We start from the raw sequence: 19,941 nt of genomic DNA on the forward strand, positions 1-19,941 counted from the left end.
TCTGATCTCCCAGTTGTTAAGATGCTCTAAGGTTGGTGGGGTGAGTCATCTCTCTTCCTCTGGTATTCCCCTAAATGTATACTTGGCTTTCTCCACAAAGAAGTATGAGAAAGGACACTACACTCTCCATCTTATCTTCTAAAGTAGGGGGATAAGAGATACTGCCTAGAGTTCATGAACAAGAAATAAAGGTTTAACTGTAAATTACAAAGATAACTAAAAGAAAAACTAAAACAAAGGAAATCAATATGCTAGGTGGAATCAGAAAAGAAAGAGGGAGGCCAGGTGTGGTGGCTCAGGCCTGTTATCCTAGCACTTTGGGAGGCGGAGGCATGCTGATCACTTGAGCTCAGGAGTTTGAAGCCAGCCCAAGCAACATGGTGAAACCCTGTCTCTACAAAAAAACACAAAAATTAGCTGGGTGTGGTCATGCACAGCTAAGTTCCAGCTACTTGGGAGGCTGAGGTGGGAGGATGAGGTGTACCAGAGCATCGTCATCTCAGACAAACACTGCCACTTTAAGTTCCAGCTCCCTTTTTTTTTTTTTTTTTTTTTTTGAGACTGAGTCTGGCTCTGTCGCCCAGGCTGGAGTGCGGTGGCCGGATCTCAGCTCACTGCAAGCTCCGCCTCCCGGGTTCACGCCATTCTCCTGCCTCAGCCTCCCGAGTAGCTGGGATTACAGGCGCCCGCCACCTCGCCCGGCTAGTTTTTTTGTATTTTTTAGTAGAGACGGGGTTTCACCGTGTTAGCCAGGATGGCCTCGATCTTCTGACCTTGTGATCCGCCCGTCTCGGCCTCCCAAAGTGCTGGGATTACAGGCTTGAGCCACCGCGCCCAGCCCAGCTCCCTTTTTAAAACTCCTGGGCTCAAGAGATCCTTCCATCTCAGCCTCCCAAGCACTGGGATTACAGGCATGAGCCACTGTGCTCAGCCAAGACCTAAATGAAAATTCCTTAAACAGCTGGTAAGTCTGTTTAAAAACCAATTTGAAAAAAAAAAAAAAAAAGCTTTTCTGACAATTACGAACACATGTTCAATCTCTAGCAGACCAATTCAAAGATTCTCTCTGGCAGGGACATTTTATAAGATAATGGTTAGAGGACACTGTGAGATTCACTAGGAAAAGAACATGCACAGTTAAAGGTTACAAGACTCCTGACTGATAGTCTGCTGTTGGGTTGGATGACTGGTTTCCCAGAACATGTTTTAATCCTGTTATAATTTATTAGAAAATTGCTTTGGTTTTTTTTTTTTTTTTTAAAGGAATGCTAATTTCTTCCCAAAAGGAGACTGTAAATTACCTCATGAAAAAAAGTTTTGTCTGGCTTGGGGCAATTTGTTCTTTTGTAAGTCTCTACAAATACTACCTAGACCAGCTCTGTCCAATAGAACATTCTTCATGATGGAAATGGTCTATGTCTTTGCTGTTTAACGAAGAAGCCACTAGCCATATGGCTGCTGAGCACTTGAACTGTGGCTAATAGAGCTAAGCCACTCCAGTTTTAATTTTATTAAATTTCAAGTGAAATTTAAATGGCAACGTATGGCTAGCGGCCACTGTGCAGGATGGTGTGGATCTAAAGTGCCGTGGCTACCAGCTGCTCCTTACCCCAAGCCCTCCTCTTCTCTCTGCATTCCAGCCACTCTGGCCCACTTTTTCTCCCTAAAACATGCTGGCTCCTGCCACAGACACTTTGCATGTGTGGTCTCCTCTTCCTGAAATGTTCTTCCCTCACCTACTCCCCAGCCTCTTCATGTGGTACACGACTACTTTTCCTTCACTAACTAGGATTATCTTGTGCATTTATTTGCTCACTTGTTTATGGTTAATCTTTATGTCTCTCCACCACCATCACCCCAACCGACCCAACTCTGGGGCCTGAATACACATCACATTTGGGCAAGAACCCTGCCTACCCTGTCCGTCTCTGTACTCCCACCAACTAGATAGAACACACTTGGCTCTCAGTGAGCATTTGGCTAATATCCAAAAGGTAAATGACATGTCACAATGTTGTTATCTCTCTCAGAGACTCCCAATTTCTATCTGTGACCCATTCTTGCTACTCTAATGTTGTCCCACATTTCCAACAGCCCGTGAGCATTTCTACTTAAATACCCTGCTGTCTACACATTAAATAATGTTATCTCCAGTCACCAGATTAACCTTCAGAAAGTTTGGCTCTACTTACGTCATATGACTCCAAAGAAACCTTCAAAGGCATCTAAGAGAAAAATCAATTTTAAGGAAACACTGAACACACTATACATGCTGCAAGGTTCTTAGGCCCTTTGCACACCAATATAAAAAGAAAGCAAACAGAAATGTTTCTGCAAAGACACAAGCGAGAAAGTTCAAACTTACCACAAGTTCAAAAATGTCCATGAAGACAGAATGTCCCTTTGGTGTTTTCTCATTCAGGCTGGCAGGAGACCAGATCCAATAGAAGTAAGTGCCATCTGAAGACAGGTGCACAGTGCTCATGGTGCTGCCAATGGGGAGGTGATTGGCTGGCATTGGCACCACCTGGCACACCTGGGCATGAAAGGGAGGAAATCTCCATTAGAGCCACATATAAATTCTGATTAATCCTATCAGCTAATCATGAATGCCATTATGTCCAAGGTGAGAATTCACTAGGCTTTCTGGTCAAAATAGAATGGATATTTATCTCTAAGAATAATATACACAAATTACATAGCAAAAATATGAAAGTTCATACAATGGGCAATGTAGATGAAAAGGTTCTTGGGATTAATTCAAATTATTTTTTAATAGGAAAAAGTATTTACTAAACACTTTGAATCTGTTATGCATATGTGTTGTATCTAACACTTATTAAAAACAAAGTTTTAGAGAAGCAGTACTTTCTGAAATTTCTTTAGTAAATGAACTTAAGATAATTTTATTTAAAGGACAAGAACTGTGTCTTGTTCACCTCTGTATCTCCAGTACCTAATGGAAAGCCTAACTCAAAGTTATTTAATGAATGTGGAAAGAAGGAAAAAAAGACAGCAAAAGAAAGCCAAGAGGAAAAGCTGAGAAGAGGGAGAAGGAGAAACAAAGTAAAAAATATAAAGGCCCATGACAGATCCTAACTTAGCACAGAAGGGCTTACTGAAATGCACCAAGTCCATCAGGAAGAAAAAAGAAACACCAATTCTGTATATTAAACATGAAGGCACGTGTTTCTAATATTAAACATTCTTCTGTTTCAGCATAATGAATAAGCTTTGCATCATTTCACGTTAAATGTGTAGCTACATACTAATTTTTACTGCCAAAGATAAGCACTTAAAATGATGGAACATTAGGACCACAAAAACCTGCTGGCTAGGTTTAAAAAAAAAAAAAATCCAGAAATAGAAGAGCTGAGAAACTCAAAATAAAAATAATTAGAGAAGGTCAGATGCCTTCAGAGAACAGAAGAACAGTGTTCAATTCCCCATTACTTTGGGAGGGGGCACTAGTTTTCCCAAGGCTATCTCTGACCCCTCAAGTGATTTCACATGAACTTTTTTCCAGACCTGTTTTGTCTAGCTCAAAAGTAAAAACTCATTTAGTTGATGTAACCATACTTTGAACCTACAGTGCCAGGAAGACTAGAAAGTTGACAGCTACTAATTGGCCTGTGTTATCCCCAAAGTGCTCCATTCCAATGCACATATCTAGTTTGTGACCTACAGCCCTGCTTTCCTGGACAGTGTCAAAGTTTCTGCAACAACACTGAGGAACCCGGAATTACTTCAAATGTAAACCATGTTCTGAGATTTAACATCTGTTTAACTTCCAGTCTTATAACTTCTATTTCAAATGAGTATGAGACATTCTCATCTGACTGTACTTGTGACAAGAAATTAGGTTAATTGGGCATCTATTTGTTAATTTGTTCATTTTATTCATCCAACAATTATTGAGCACCTACTATTGTGCTCTGGAGATGACAGTGGTGAACAAGACTCAGTCCCTGTTCTTTAGGACAGGCAGTTGAGTGACAAGAAGAAATGTAACATTAGACTTAATTTCTAGATATGACTACTCTCTGAGCACTCCACAGATGCCACCTCTAATCATTTAATCCAACTTTGTTTGAAAGGCAGAAAGTTGCAGTGTAAAGAGTTCAAACTCCTGGGCAGAGAACCAAAGGTTCAAGTTCTGGTGCTGCTACTACTGGCTGTATGGCCTTAGGCAAGTTACTTAACCTCTCTGAGCTGTATTCTTTCACTCAACAATAAACATTTACTGAATGCTTACTAGGTGCCTAGACTCAGTTGCCTTATCTGTAAGATAAACCTACATAGTAATGCGTCGCAGGTAGGAAGAGGAAGAGTAGGTAAATTGCCTAGGCCAGGGCCTAGCAAATAGGAGATACTGAGGAATGGTAGTTACCATCATTGTTGTTATTATCAGTCAAATGTCAGGTACTGTGTTATGTTCTAGGGATATACAGATGAGTAGGACAGGGTCCATACCTAAAGGTGTGCATGGTCAGTGAAGTTTGACAGAAAAGCAGGTAACTGCAGTGTAAGATAGCAAGTGCCATGGCAGAGTGCTTACGAGAGCACTAAAGCCAAGCTCTCAATCCCTAGCACACAATGATTTTACTCTACACTCATTTCAAAGCTCCCTTTCCCATAGAGAGGCTGTTTAGAACAAATTGAATAAGGAAATGATGCCTTCCCAAAATAGATCTCGTTCAAAAAAAGAAAAAAGAAAAAAAAAAAAAAAAGCTAGTATTTATACCATCTTTGACTGTTTAGAATTTTTTCTTAATTATAAAAAAAAGTTTGTTGTAGGCTGTAGAAACTTAGAGAACACATTCACTCAGTTCATATGGGAAAAGTCTAAGACATTAAATAAAAAGCAGAATGCCCAAACTATAACAATTAAAAGGATGCCACTCTGGGAGGAAAATATACCAACTGTATTATTATTACTTCTGATGATGTCAGGAACGAACTTTATTGCCTCTAAAATATATATATATTTTAAATGCCTTGGTTTTCTGTTTACCTGAAGGGTGTTCTGGTCAATGACCTGGAAAAGGGAGTGAGGTTTATTATCGAAAGAGACAGGCCGGTGGAGAAGACTGCCACTGCCAAAAGCCACCCATCCTGGTTCCAACTCCTCATTCCGGCAGTACACAAAGCCTCTGTGGAAGGAAACGGAGCACAGGCTGAATCACCTGGCTATGTCGGAACCTCACACAAGCTACAACAGACACAAACAACATTTTTGACCTAATTTTAAAAAATGATTAAGTATGTAGAACATCTGAAGGAAAGTGAATGTATTACATCAATTTGAGGACTGCAAAACTATAGCAAATATTGACTTTCCACAATAACTTAGAGGGGAGAAAAAGTTGGGGGAAAAGATCTAAATGTATACAAGGCTCTCAAACTGCAGTTTCTTTTGGCAACAGTTTATAGATCTTATATCCCAACTGAAAATCACTTGCCAATCCAATGTCAAACCCAAGTTCAAAGAGACTTAAGTAGAAAAATGTCCACTTATCAACATGGAGAAGTCACTGATATTGTTACAAAAATACTGATCACAGAGGACTTTCTGGCTGGAAACAATGATCTTAGGGCTACCAAACTCTTCTGGGCCAAAACAAGGCTAAAATGCATTAACAGAACAAGATGGGGAAAGGTGGCAATAAGAGAAGATTGGAATTATTTGAATTAGTTCAGACTTGTTATTTAGTTACTAGTCTATGGGGAGTCGGAATTTACCCCCAGTGTCTTCTTCAGAGATTTATGTAAGGAGGAAAATGTTCCAGCCCAATCATTTAGGAAGTTCCATGCAACTGACCTGAGAGTACCATGTAATCCAGACCCCAATTTGCTTACTCCTCTTCCAACTGAGTTAGTAGTATACAGGTAAAGACCGTCTGCCGTGAGACAGCGTCCCAAGTCAGCATCTGAAATCGTTTTTTCACAGGTAAATTATATATGTTTTTTCAATTGGAATTATAAACATGCTTTTTCTAATGAAAAAGCCATTAGGAGGTTAAATGAAAGATTACCTCTCACTTCTAAAATAAGAGCTTCAGTGTGACTTTCAGGGAAGATGGCTTGAACCCCCAAATCAAACATCCAAAATGCATGTGGACCAGGGACCAAAATAAGGTCAGATAGTTACCAGCAGGGGAATGTGGTTTAGCCCACCAAATATTTTTCTTTCTTTTTTTTTGAAAAGCTTGTACTGAGTCAAGTCATTCCTAATTCTAATTTGAAATGACTAATCCTAATTCTAATTTGAAATGACTAAGAATACAGTACAACACTTTTATTAGTAATTGCATAGTAAGAGAGGCATGAGCTCTTATGAGCTCAGTAAGTGACTCTGAATCTCTTTGAACATCAGTTTCTTCATCTGTAAGATGTGGATAATAATAAGTACCTCAAGGGTTACAGTGTTGGCCAGATGAGATAATAGAGGTAAATACATCTATACTGCTCTCTGATGCAAAGCCAGTATTCCATAAATGGCAAATGAAATTGTGTTAATATACTAATGATATACACTAAATTAAAATCTGCTTCTGTAGATTTTCCATTCAGAGATCCTAATTTTAGTCTCTGGAGGACACAGCACAAAAGTTTAATATCTTTTCTATTTTAAAACAGCAATATGTTTCCCCTTAGCTCTGTCTTCCTCAATCTAAAACAGTATCTCTCTACATGATAGTAATTGGTTTAGTAACTCATATTCCAAAGAATTTGCCTTAAAATAGAGCTTATGGATAAAACCTTCAGTGTTTATTTTCATAATCATTCTGCTCACTATGTTTAAGTGGGGTCTTTCCACCTGAAGCATGCCATTTTAGCTGGAGGAAATGCAATGTCACACCATCAAATTAGTACTAAAAATGCTATAAGCTTAAAAATTCAGTCTACTAATCTGAGACAACTGGGACCTGTACCTATTGGTTCCTCAATAAAAAAATTCGTTAAAGTGGGTAACCATTTTTAAAACACTAATTTCACACCTTAAACATTGTAATTTAAAGCTCATAGACTACATTTATTCCTCAATCTTTAGATTAAGGCCCAAGGCCTTCTGGGTATGGCTCTGTCGAGGGGCAGAAGTGAAAAGGACAAACAAAACAAGATTGGCCAGGAGTAGATACTTGTTGAAGCTGAGTAATGAGTACACAGGGCTTATTATAGTGTTCTCTCAACTTCAGTCGAATGTAGAATGTTCCAATATTACAAGTTACATTGCAGCTGGGCACGGTGGCTCATGTCTGTAATCCCAACACTTTGGGAGGCCAAGGCAGGCAGATCACCTGAAGTCAGGAGTTCAAGACCAGCCTGGCCAACATGGCGAAACCCCATCTCTACTAAAAACACACAAATTAGCCAGGCATGGTGGTGGGCACTTGTAATCCCAGCTACCATGGAGGCTGAGGCAGGAGAATTGTTTGAACCTGGGAGGCAGGGGTTGTAGTGAGCCAAGATCGCGCCATTGCACTCTAGCCTGGGCAACGAGAGCGAACCTCCATCTCAAAAAAAAATTACGTAAATTAGTCTAAGAACTATTATAAGAAAAACAGGCCAGGTGCCGTGGCTCGCACCTGTAATCCTGGCACTTCAGGAAGCAGAGGTGATGGGAGGATGGCTTGAGCCTAGGAGTTAAAGACCAGCTTGGGCAACAAAGCGAGATCCTAGTCTCTACATAAACAAACAAACAAACAAAGAAATAAATAATCCAGGCCTGTTGGTGTGTGCCTGTGGTCCCAGCTACCTAGAAGGCTAAGGTGGAAGGATGGCTTGAGCCTGGAAAGCCGAGGCTGCAGTTGTGATTGCACCACTGCACTCCAACTTGGGCAATAGAGCAAGACCCCATCTCGGAAAAAAAAAAAAAAAGAAAAACAAGAAAAGAAAAAAAAAGAGAGAGAAAAAAAAGAAAACCATTCTCTCCCTAGACGCAAAACCAAAGGTTCAGGAAAATGAAAGCAAACAGACCAGCTTAATACCATCCTCCTCAGTGAGAAACTACACCCAGGAAGATACCAAATGGAGTTTTTTAAAAGGAGAAAATCAAGAAAGAAGTTTTCTGTGTTAAGAAGTTGGAGCCTATAATGTCTGAGAACTTCTTGGGTACTGCAGGCATCTCCCTCTCCTGTTGACTCTGGTTGAGTCAGTGAAGGAAATAAATCATACCTAAAAGCCTTGCCTCTTCTTCTCCACACACTCGCATGCCTGTTTAGAAGAAATAGTAGACCATGGAAAGGCACAAGCCCTGGGCTGAGAGATGCGAGGGGGCCTGCCGCTTAGATTCTCCTCTGTGCTGGTGGGGTTGCCCAGGAAGGCTGCCCCATGGAGGGTGGGAAATGAAAGGGAGGGAGGAACAGACTCTCAATCCCACACCTGATGAACGCCAGTTTCTTAGAGACTCACTTCGTGGAGTCTTTCTAAAACATTCAACTTCTTAATGGCAACTATTTCCTTTTTTTTTTTTTTCATTCCTATTTCATCAGTTATGTAAGATTTAATGATATTATCACAACAGTAAGTACCAGTTACAATTAACAAACTGCTTTGGGAGCAAGCCTGCAACTCCGCTGGTGGGAGCAGAGCTGACCAGTCCTGTGGGTTCAGTGGACCACGGCAGGGCAGCAGCCTAGACATTTTATTGAGTGAATGGAGAGGTCTAACCCATCTGGCAAGCCAGTTAAGACAGCTTCTGCCATTTGTTGAGATAATGTAAGAAACTGACATGTAATATTGTAAAGCTCTGTAAAAACATTTTAACCTAGCCTACTTGTTTAAAGGAGATGTTAACAATGCATGCTCCCTTGAACCTCTTCATTTTTTGCTTTTGGAACAGGAGAGCTCATTAACACACAGAAAAATTACTAAAGGAAATATTATCAAGCAGTAAGACCTGATATTCTATTAGCAGACAAGAAAATTCAACTTAAGGCTATCATACCCAAACCCAAATATCCAGTAGTCAATTTAAGTAATTCATGGCTCCTTGGCAAGAGTGTATGGATAATACCTTTTCCTTGTGATAATAAAACCTATCCATTTTCTTACATCACCAGTATCAGCTTTTATACTTTTACTGATAAAGCAGACAATGAACATACTGAATAGAAATCTTGAGCTCTTAATTAAAAGGAACACACAAAGTTATATCCCAATCATTTGCTACAGTGATCTAAAACCACTTTATTTACATCTTACTATTAATCACAGGACAAAAACTTTTACATTACCTTTATTTTCAGAACTGGAGCCAGTGTTGCTATCTGGCGCAGGCAACATGTCTTCATAACCCCATGATACTATGTGTTTGCCCCCAAGCAAACAGGAGGGAGATCCAGGCCCCCCTTCCAAAAGCAACAGCCTATATGGGACAGAAAGAAAATCACAAAGACACTGAGACAATCCATTTCAGCAAGAAGTATACCTGTTACCCCAAAGAGTAGAAACCAAAATCTTAAAACTAAGATGTATAATATTTTATAGAAATATTATTCAAAAAAGATATTCACAGTATTTTTATTTTTTATTTTTCTTTTTTTTAGACAGTCTCGCTCTGTCACCCAGGCTGGAGTGCAGTGGTGCGATCTCAGCTCACTGCAACCTCTGCCTCCTGGGTTCAAGCAATTCTCCTGCCTCAGCCTCCCGTGTAGATGGGACCACAGGCACCCACCACCATGCCCGGCTAATTTTTGTTTTTTTGTTTTTTTGTTTTTTTGAGACGGAGTCTTGCTTTGTCACCCAGGCTGGAGTGCAGTGGTGTGATTTTGGCTCACTGCAAGCTCTGCGTCCCAGGTTCATGCCATTCTCCTGCCTCAGCCTCCTGAGTAGCTGGGATTATAGGCACCCGCCACCACGCCTGGCTAGTTTTTTTGTATTTTTAGTAGAGATGGGGTTTTGCCATGTTGGCAGGCTGGTCTTGAACTCTTGACCTTAAGTGATCCTCCCGCCTCGACCTCCCAAAGTGCTGAGATTACAGGCATGAGCCATCACACCCAGCTACAACAATATTTTTAAATTAAAAAATTACGGAGCTGTGTTTATAAAAATGTTACAATAAAATTATACCTGTGTGTAAAGTGTACTATTTTATGTGTATTTTTGTGTGTGTGAGAGAGAGAGAGTGGGTTATGAATTAGGAAGCATATGTACCAAAACGTTAGGAGTAGTTATCTTTGGGTAATGAGATTATGAATGATTTTCACTTTCTTCTTTATACCTTAATATATTATCATCTCAAAATTTACATCAGAATTCATTATAAGCTATTGGATTTTTTTTTTTTTTTTTTTTTTTTTTTTTTTTTTGAGACGGAGTCTGGCTCTGTCGCCCAGGCTGGAGTGCTGTGGCCGGATCTCAGCTCACTGCAAGCTCCGCCTCCCGGGTTTACGCCATTCTCCTGCCTCAGCCTCCGGAGTAGCTGGGACTACAGGCGCCCGCCACCTCGCCCGGCTAGTTTTTTTTTTGTATTTTTTAGTAGAGACGGGGTTTCACCGTGTTAGCCAGGATGGTCTCGATCTCCCGACCTCGTGATCCGCCCGTCTCGGCCTCCCAAAGTGCTGGGATTACAAGCTTGAGCCACCGCGCCCGGCCTGGATTTTTATTTTTTGAAACAGAGTCTTGCCCTGTCACCCAGGCTGGAGTGCAGTGGTGTGATCTCGGCTCACTGTAACCTCTGCCTCATAGCCTCAAGCAATCCTCCTGCTTCAGCCTCCCTAATAGCTGGGACCACAAGCACGTACCACCACACTCATGAGTTATTGTGTCCCACCAGCTATGGCATTTTTAAAGACATTGAACTAAAAAATAAAGAAAAATAACATGCTCTAAAAACTTTCCAAAAAGGAAAGATAAAAAATAAAATTCTTACTTAAGAAGGTAAATATGAGTCTATACTGATTTAAAAATCAATCACTAATTGATAAGAGTTTAGCAATCTACTTAATAAAGGAAGCATTTGGCACAAATCTGCCTAGTTTGGAAGGAGGATAAGGATACAAAATGACAGCTTACCTATATAGCACGTCAGCTACAGGCAGGGACCCTAGATCTGTCTGTTTCTGTAATAGATGGACTGTATGGACGAAAGTTTTCAATGATCCCCTAAAAATAAAAGGAAAGAACAGTAAATCATCAAAATTTAAAGTCAAATAATTTAGGTCATTAATGCTAATTTAATTAACCACATGGAAAAGTTCCAAAATGTGTCTCTCTGCTTCTGCTGGTCAGATGATGTGCTGTACAAAATATACTTGATTATTAACTATCACCATTGGTTCATACACAAAGATACAATGAAAACAACACTATGCCAATTATGAAGGAGTTCTCCTTGCATTTGGAAAAGTAAACAATTTTCCCCTAACATAAAAGTTCAAAACCATAAGGCTCGAGCACAGAGAACTTGTGGCTATTATGCTTGGTTACTCTATCACCAAATCACCCTCTGGAGGATCATAGAGTCTAACAGTATTTCCAGACTTGATTTTCAAATCTTTGCTAAGTTCATTCATTTTGAAAAACAGCTCACTAAACTCCATCACATTAAATATGACCAGAAGGAATATATTCAAATAAATATCACATTAAATATGACCAGAAGGAATATATTCAAATAAATAATGCTTTGTGCTGAGAGATGCTCCTTCTGCATCCCTCTGACTGCACATAGTTGTAATACTTGCAACAGGGCTCACCATTACCAGAATTCCTTGTGGTTTCCAAGACTCAAGGCTCTAGGAAGTCTGTCATATGGTCAGCAAGATCTAAAAGAAGGTGCTTTTAAGATGCACAGACTTACCTGGCCGCAATCCAAGTACAAATCACCACAAGAACACTTCCTGAACTAAATGATCGCCTGTATCAGATGGGCTGACTTCAACTTGCTGCCTTAGTCTCTTAGCCAAGGTTTTAATTGCTGGGTATCACATGCCTAAACACCAATAGAAATGGAATACCTAATGCAGAACCAAGTAGGCCTAGAGTCCTCCTCTTAATTGCCCCTCTCGCTATCTCTAGTTTCAGAGAATAAAAATCAAAGAATAGCATTAATAGAAGGCAAGGAGGCAGCAGATAGAGTAGAAAAACAAGTTGGAATCGGGACACATGGGTTCTAAAACCTGGCTCTGCCACTCACCAGTTGCACAATCTCAGTCCCGTCACCTAACTCCTATGGATTTTTGCTTCTTCATCTGCCCAACAGGGACACTTCCCTGGGGAACAGTGAGGTTTAAAATAAAAAAGCAAAACCTTTAACATTTGGAAAGTTTAGAACTATTAACCAACTCCAAGGAATTACTACCTGCCAGATGCAATCAGATTTGTTTTTTTAAAAGAGACAGGGTCTGGCTGGGTGCAGTGACTCACACCTGCAATCCCAGAACTTTGGGAGGCTGAGGCAGGAGGATTGCTTGAACCCAGAAGTTCAAGGTTGCAGTGACCTATGATCACACCACTGCACTCCAGCTCGGGCAACAGAATGAGACCATGTCTTTAAAAAAAAAAAAAAAGAGAGACAGGGTCTCATTACGTTGCCTAGACTGGTCTCGAACTCCTGGCCTCAAGAGATCCTCTTGCTTCAGCCTCCCAAAGTGCTGAAATTATAGACATGAGCCACCATACCCAGCCTTCGATCAGATTTTAAGAGTAAAATGTAAAGTCCTTCCATGGATCACAAGCCCCTATGTGATCTGGGTCCTGCCAACCTCATCTTCTGCCCCTCTCCTTCTACCATCACGTTTCAGAAACCCTGCCCACTGTGCTGTCCCCTCAGCTACCCCAAGCACAAGAAGAATGTCAGTTTTGTCACTCGCCACTCCATTTACGTGGAACTCTCTGCTGCTGGCTGTTTCTCATCATCCAGTGCCAAGTGTTACCTCTTCAGTAAGGCCTTCCCTGGCATCTCCAGCTAATGCTGCTCCCTACCTCCACAGTCATTCTCTATCAAAATATCTCTTTGTCTTTTCATATAGTGAATATTCCTCTCTACAATGATCTTTTACCTATATTTGTTGCTCACAGTCTGCCTCCCTCACTCTTACGTAAACTCTGCAATATTAGGCACGGTCTAACTGCTCTCCACGGTATCCCTACCACCAAGAGAATGCCTTCCATGCAGTAAGTGAGCAATAAGGTTTTGCAGAATGACTCACCCTGAGTCCATTCAACCATAAGCTCTGTGAGGTAAGAAACCTAGAATCACTACATCCCTAAGACTGGACAAGATTCCCGCACATCAGAAATGTTCAATAAATGTTAGTTGGTTGAATGAATAAACATCTTCATAATAATNGAGCTTGCAGTGAGCTGGAATCACGCAACTGCATTCCAGCCTGGGCAACAGAGTGAGACTCTGCCAAGGGAAGGGGAGGGGAGGGGAGGGGAGGGGAGGGAAAAAGAAAAGAGAAAAGAAAAGCAACTCTAAGCATATTTCCTATTGACAGTGGGCTGATGACTTGCACATGAAGAACAGCATACTACTTTTTTTTTTTTTTTTTAAAGACAGAGTCTTGGTCTGTCGCCCAGGTTAGGGTGCAGTGGTGCCAACTTGGCTCATTGCAACCTCCACTTCCTGGGTTTAAACGATTCTCCTGCCTCAGCCTCCAGGTAGCTGGGATTACAGGCGCCCACCACAGCGCCCGGCTAATTTTTGTATTTTTAGTAGAGACAGGGTTTCACCATGTTGGCCAGGGCAGTCTAGAACTCCTAACCTCAAGTGATCTGCTCACCTCAGCCTCCCAAAGTGCTAGGATTACAAGCGTGAGCCACCACATCCGGCCATATGTACTACTATTAAATCTGGATATATACTGAGAAATCTTCCAATTAAAGTGATCAAAACAAGTATCAGGTCCAAAAATATAATTTGTGACCAATTTTGTGATGGAGTCCAGGTGAATAATAGCTCACTAACTTGCTGATGTACTTCTTATAGACAAGCATGAAAAATTAATACCTCTATAAATTTTTGACCATCCTCCTAGGAGAAGCAGACATAACATCCTCTGCTAACTACCTGATGTAAAACACTAACCGTCTAAGGGACGATTAGATGTGTCAAAGGTTGATTCTCCCTTTTCTGCTGTTTAAGCTGTTATCATGGTATACCAGAAATGGAAAACGTGAACTTGGGTTCCAGCTCAGGCACCTGGTGCCAAGTTTGGCCAAAGCATCTCATGCACTGTCAAGGCGGTGAAATTCAATACTGAAAACAAAGAAGGACTTCTAAATGTTAAGACTTCTGTCAAATATACTTGGCCTCTTCTTCATTCACCCAAACCAGGTGGCAGTAGTCACAGGGTCACCAAATGATACATTCGATTTTCCTTACCTGGCACAAGCCAAAGCCACCAGGGCAGCAGCAGCATTTTCTTTTTGCTTATGTGGGATGTGTCGGCCTGTGTCAGAAGTCTCCTCTAGCCAAGAGCACAGCAAAGTTTCAATTCCATTGAGACAGTCAGCAGGCTCCTTGGTCAAGCTCAAAGGCTGGCAGTCACGAAGGCAGTTCAATAGCACCTCAGCAGTTATGTTACAGAGAGAGGGGTCTGTTCTACTCTGGGACTGAATAAGGGGGAAGACCAGTAGGAGCCCCATCCTTGATGTGAAGGGCGCTTGCTCAGGTTGCTGCAACAAGCCCTGGCGTTTGAGCAGGGCCAAAGTTTCCTCATCACCTGAACTTTCCCTTTCATGCTGTTCTTCTAAGGCCAGCTGGCGCTGGGCATTCCACAGTCCTCGCAAGGCATTCAGGCGGTATTCCAGCAGCCGGGCATAGGCATTGCTCTGATTCCCACAAACAGAGCGCAAACGTTCTGCTAATTCCGACGGGTTCTTGGTCTCAAAGGTTAAAATCTAAGGAAAAAGACAATGGAGAAGTGGGTAAATATTACTTTCACTAAAGTCATCTAAGGAAGAATATATGCTTAACGATATCCCAAAATAGTCCACGCCAAAAATTATTTTAATTACAATCAAATGGAAAACATGTACTGTAAAGCCATTTATTTGCTGATGGAGTTGTTCCCCCTTTGGCTTTTCTGTTAATGCTTCTGTGAAAACTGGGATTAGACCTAATTGAAAGAGCCCAAATCATAAAAGAATATAGTTAAGTGTGAAAGTCAGAAATTAACTCCATAATTTATTTTAGAAAATTGAAGCATAAAGCCAGGCGTGGTGGCTCACGCCTGTAATCCCAACACTTTGGGAGGCTGAGGTGGGTAGATAGCTTGAGCCCAGCAGTTGGAAAGCAGCCTGGGCAACATGGTGCCTGTCTCTACCAAAAACACAAAAAACAGCCAGACTTGGTGGTATGCACCTGTCGTTGAGGCTACTTGAGAGACTGAGGTGGGAGGATTGCTAAAACCCAGGAAGTAGAGGCTGCAGTGAGTCATGATGGTGCCACTGCACTACAGCCTGGGTGACAGAGTGAGACCCTGTCTCAAAAAATAATACTACAAAATAAAGAAAGAAAATTGAAGTGTAAACCTTTAGTAAATGATCTTGAATTATAAATGTTAAGTTTCTAGGCCGGGCACAGTGGCTCAAGCTTGTAATCCCAGCACTTTGGGAGGCTGAGACAGGCAGATCACAAGGTCAGGAGTTCGAGGCTAGTCTGGCCCACATGGTGAAACCCCATCTCTACTAAAAATACAAAAAAAATTAACCAGGCATGGTGGTGCATGCCTGTAGTCCCAGCTCCTCAGGAGCCTGAGGCAGAAGAATCACTTGAACCCGGGAGGTGGAGGTTGCAGTACACCAAGATTGTGCCACTGTACTCTAGCCTGGGTGACAGAGTGAGACTCTATCTCAAAAAAAAAAAAAAAAAAAAAAAAAGTTAAAGTTTCTAACTCCTATTACCAGGTAGAGTACTAGTAAAAATGGAACCAAGTTTTATCTCTGTTCTTCCAAAACCTAATATATATATATATTTAATAAGTGATGGATTATTCATGGTTCTTTGGTTTTGAAGCATACCCCATTCTTTTTTTTTAAGATGGAGTCTTGCTCTGTTGTCCAGGCAGGAGTGCAGTGGCCGATCTCAGCTCACTGCAACCTCTACCTCCCAGGTTCAAGCAATTCTGCCTCAGCCTCCCTAGTAGCTGGGATTACAAGGGTGTGCCACGACGCCCAGCTAATTTTTGTATTTTTAGTAGAGAAGAGGTTTCACCATGTTAGCCAGGCTGGTCTCGAACTCCTGACCTCAGGTGATCCGCCCACCTTGGTCTCCCAAATTGCTGGGATTACAGGCCTGAGCCACCATGCCTGGCCTCATACCGTACCATTCTTAATAGTGTTAACCCATTATTTTAATGTGTGACATGGTATAGTTTTATCCAATTCATATTAGATTGCTTTCTTGCCAAAACATACAACTATCAGGAGGCCTCCATTTTCAGCAGCTGGGGATAATAAAACCATTATATCTCTGTCAACTAAGAAAGGAACCAGCTCTCAAGATCAAACTAAATCTCAAGAATCAAACTAAGTTTACAATGCAAAGAGTTTATGCACATAAATTTGACTAAATCAAAATGAACAGACTACTGTAATCAACAAAGGAGGGCACTCTAGGAGCAAGCACACTGAAACAGATTATCAGACAAAAGAGGTGCCTGGTTCACCGTAGACCAGAAAGTCAGGGTGGGAAGAGGCCTGGAACAAAAGCAAAGAAAATTCTGCCAGGTCTTTGGCACTGACATTAAGAAAGGTCATAGCGCAATTTATTTCCCTTACAAACTGGAAAAATACTTTCTTCTATCTCAAATTTTGCCTTTAGAAACTTGTTATTAATATTTTAGCCCAATAAAATAACAAGAATTTCCAAAGCAATGCAAACACTGTAACTGCCTTGCTTAGCTACGTATGCAAATCACTGAATTGAAATGAAAAAAAGTTCACAATTTAAAAACAACACAAAAGCAAAACGAAAGGAGCAAGAAGCTAAAGAAAAACAAAGATAAGCTGAATTAGAAGCTGCTCAATTAGCAAAGGAGAAAGAACTGATAATTAGACAACAAGTATTATTGGCAAAGAAAGAAAAAGACATCCAAAAAAGAAGAAAAAAAAAACATTACAAAGGAATGGCAAGCTAGGTGGGTGACATATACTCCCAGCTACTTGGGAGGCTGAGGCAGAAGGACTGCTTGAGCCAAGGAGTTTGAGGCTGTAGTGGCTATGATCATGCCTGTGAACAGCCACTGCACTCCAGCCTGAGCAACATAGTAAGACCTCATCTGCTTAAAAAAAAAAAAGAAAGAAAGAAAGAAAAAGAAAAGGAAAAAGAAAGAAAGGCAAAAACTTGGAAACTCATCTAAGATCTGGAATCACTTTTCCAACAATGAGGCAGGGTAGGTTAAAATGATAGAAGAAGGCCAGGTGATGGCTCATGCCTGTAATCCTAGAACTTTGGGAGGCCAAGGTGGAAGGACTGCCTGAGGCCAGGAGTTCAAGGCTGCAGTGAGTTATGATGGCACCAGTGCACTCCAACCTGGGTGACGGGGGGAAGACCCTGTCTCAAAAAAGAAAAAAAAAGAAATGATGGAAGAAGTAGAAAAACTTTGTAATCAGCTTGAACTAAAAAGCTTATAGTACTTGAATGAAATACATCATCTACAAAAGAAGTAGGAATGGTTGCTCTGGAAAAACAGAAGAAATGAATGAACAAATTACAAAAGAGAAACAGGAAGCTGGGGCTCATATGTGATAAGCATCTAAGAATGCAGCGAAATACTGCCAGAGGTGGAAGTGACAACAACAACTGGTAAGAAGACATCTGCAGCTACAAGTTAAGGCTATGCATCTCTTCCCTGCTGGAATGAATTCAAGATGGGAAGTTGGGAAGTTATTGCTAATTACATCAACATACATTCTTCTACTGATGTCAAGACAACCACCAAAGGTGTTACTGGCAAAGCAAAGAGCCTCCAAAAATTGGACCCTCATCAAAAAGATGACAAACAAAAAAGGTTTTTGATAAACTTTAAAAAGAACATTGCCTCAAGCAGACAATGAAACACCTTCAGAATGATTTTAAGGTTCATGCACCCACTTCACCCCTTGGACAATGAACAGAAGCTTTTTGAACAAGTGTTGAAAACATACCCAGTCAACACACCTGAAAGATGAGAGAAAATAGCACAAGCAGTACCTGGCAGGACAAAGAAAGGCTGCATGAAAAGATGCAACAAACTTGTCAAGATGGTAAAAGCAAAGAAAGCTGCTCAAGAGCAAGTGTTGGCCGGGCACGGTGGCTCACGCCTGTTATCCCAGCACTTAGGGAGGACGAGGTGGGAGGATCACTTGAGGCCAGGAGTTCAAGACCAGCCTAGTAGCGAGACCTTGTCTCTAAAAATAAATAAAATAAAATAAATAAAAAGAGCAAGTGTTGAATGCAGGCAGAGTTAAGAAATGACTTAATCTTTATTGGGTGTGTACTTTTATAATAAAACTGAAAATACTGTGAAAACAAACAAAACAACAAATTCCAATTAAAAAAATTAACTATAAGTATCTCAGTTAACTAATATGAAAAATGTTCATAGCTTTAAAAAAATTCAGTGCCACCTTATCAGATCTGATGTAATATCAGGATGCCGTAAAATTTCAACCAACAACTTAGCAAAGAAAGAAACTATTGATAAACATAACTACTTCAATTAATCTAATGGCATTTTGTTGAGAGAAAGAAGCCAACTTCCATGGTTATGTTCTGTATGATTTCATTTCTATGACATTCTGGAAAAAAGAAAACTATGGTAAAGGAGAATAGATCAATGGTTACCAGGATTTAGGGGTAAGGGTAGGGTCTGACTACACAGGAATAGTATGAGGGAGATTTTTGGGGAGGTTGAAGGAATTGTTCCCAGTTGTGGTAGTGGTTACATGAATTAACAACGTGTTAAAATTCATAGAACTACACACCTCCCGAAAAAGGCCAGTTTGACTGTATGATAACTTTAAAGATTAAATAAAAGGAAAAAAAATTCCAACCAGACTATAGTTGTATTCAACTAGATATCATTGGGTAAAGATATACTGAAAATAATATTATTAAAAATCAAAATTAGAGATTTTTTTTTTTTTTTGAGACGGAGTCTTGCTCTGTCACCCAGGCTGGAGTGCAGTGGCGCGATCTCGGCTCACTACAAGCTCCGCCTCCTGGGTTCACGCCATTCTCCTGCCTCAGCCTCCCGAGTAGCTGGGACTAAAGGTGCCCGCTACCACGCCCGGCTAATTTTTTTGTATTTTTAGTAGAGACGGGGTTTCACCGTGTTAGCCAGGATGGTCTTGATCTGCTGATCTTGTGATCCGCCCGTCTCGGCCTCCCAAAGTGCTGGGGTTACAGGCTTGAGCCACCGCGCCTGGCCAAATTAGAGATTTTTTTTACTGAGGTGCTTTCTTGCTTTCTTTCTTTTTTTTTTTTTTTTTTTTTTGATGGGGTCTCACTCACCCAGGCTGGAGTGCAGTGGTGCAATCTTAGCTCACTGGAGCCTCAACCTTCCCAGGCTCAAGTGGTCAATTGTCCCACCTCCGCCTCCTGAGTAGCTGGGACTAGAGGCACGTGTCACTATGCAGCTAATTTTTGTAATTTTTGTAGAGATGGAGGTCTCCTTACGTTGCCCAGGCTAGTCTCGAGCTCCAGAGCTCAAGCAATCTGCCTGCCTCAGCCTCCCAAAGTGCTAAGAGTATAGGCGTGAGCCACTGCGCTCAGCCACTTACTTAGTTTTCAATACAACCACATCAAACAAATAATGATTAAATGTCCTTCACCATCAAGTAATATAAAACTGTATTTCCCTACCGTTTTATTTAGATTCACCAAACACATTATTACCTTTCTGATTATTTTTCAGATGGCAGTAGATAAAATAACTCAAGTTCCTTTAAAAATGATCACATTTCAAGGGCAACCACCTGCCTTGAAGCTGTTATCAAACTCAA

The 19,941-nt window shown here is 41.0% G+C and overlaps 1 protein-coding gene and 1 pseudogene across 2 annotated transcripts in view; one reads left to right on the plus strand and one right to left on the minus strand.

The window, feature by feature from the left end:
• The window catches only part of HECTD4 (HECT domain E3 ubiquitin protein ligase 4), a 223,726-nt gene that overhangs the window by 144,982 nt on the left and 58,803 nt on the right, over positions 1 to 19,941 (minus strand). For both annotated transcript variants that reach the window (XM_025401575.1, XM_025401574.1), the window contains exons 2-7: positions 14,336 to 14,853; positions 11,020 to 11,109; positions 9,240 to 9,370; positions 5,822 to 5,930; positions 5,015 to 5,153; positions 2,366 to 2,536 (exon numbers count right to left, since the gene is read on the minus strand). In XM_025401575.1, coding sequence (XP_025257360.1) covers positions 2,366 to 2,536; positions 5,015 to 5,153; positions 5,822 to 5,930; positions 9,240 to 9,370; positions 11,020 to 11,109; positions 14,336 to 14,853 — 1,158 coding nt within the window. The remainder of the gene's footprint in view (positions 1 to 2,365; positions 2,537 to 5,014; positions 5,154 to 5,821; positions 5,931 to 9,239; positions 9,371 to 11,019; positions 11,110 to 14,335; positions 14,854 to 19,941) is intronic.
• Positions 16,884 to 19,941, plus strand: part of LOC112634180 — a 61,104-nt pseudogene continuing 58,046 nt past the window's right edge.

This window comes from Theropithecus gelada, chromosome 11, assembly GCF_003255815.1.
Source record: "Theropithecus gelada isolate Dixy chromosome 11, Tgel_1.0, whole genome shotgun sequence".
NCBI lineage: Eukaryota > Metazoa > Chordata > Mammalia > Primates > Cercopithecidae > Theropithecus > Theropithecus gelada.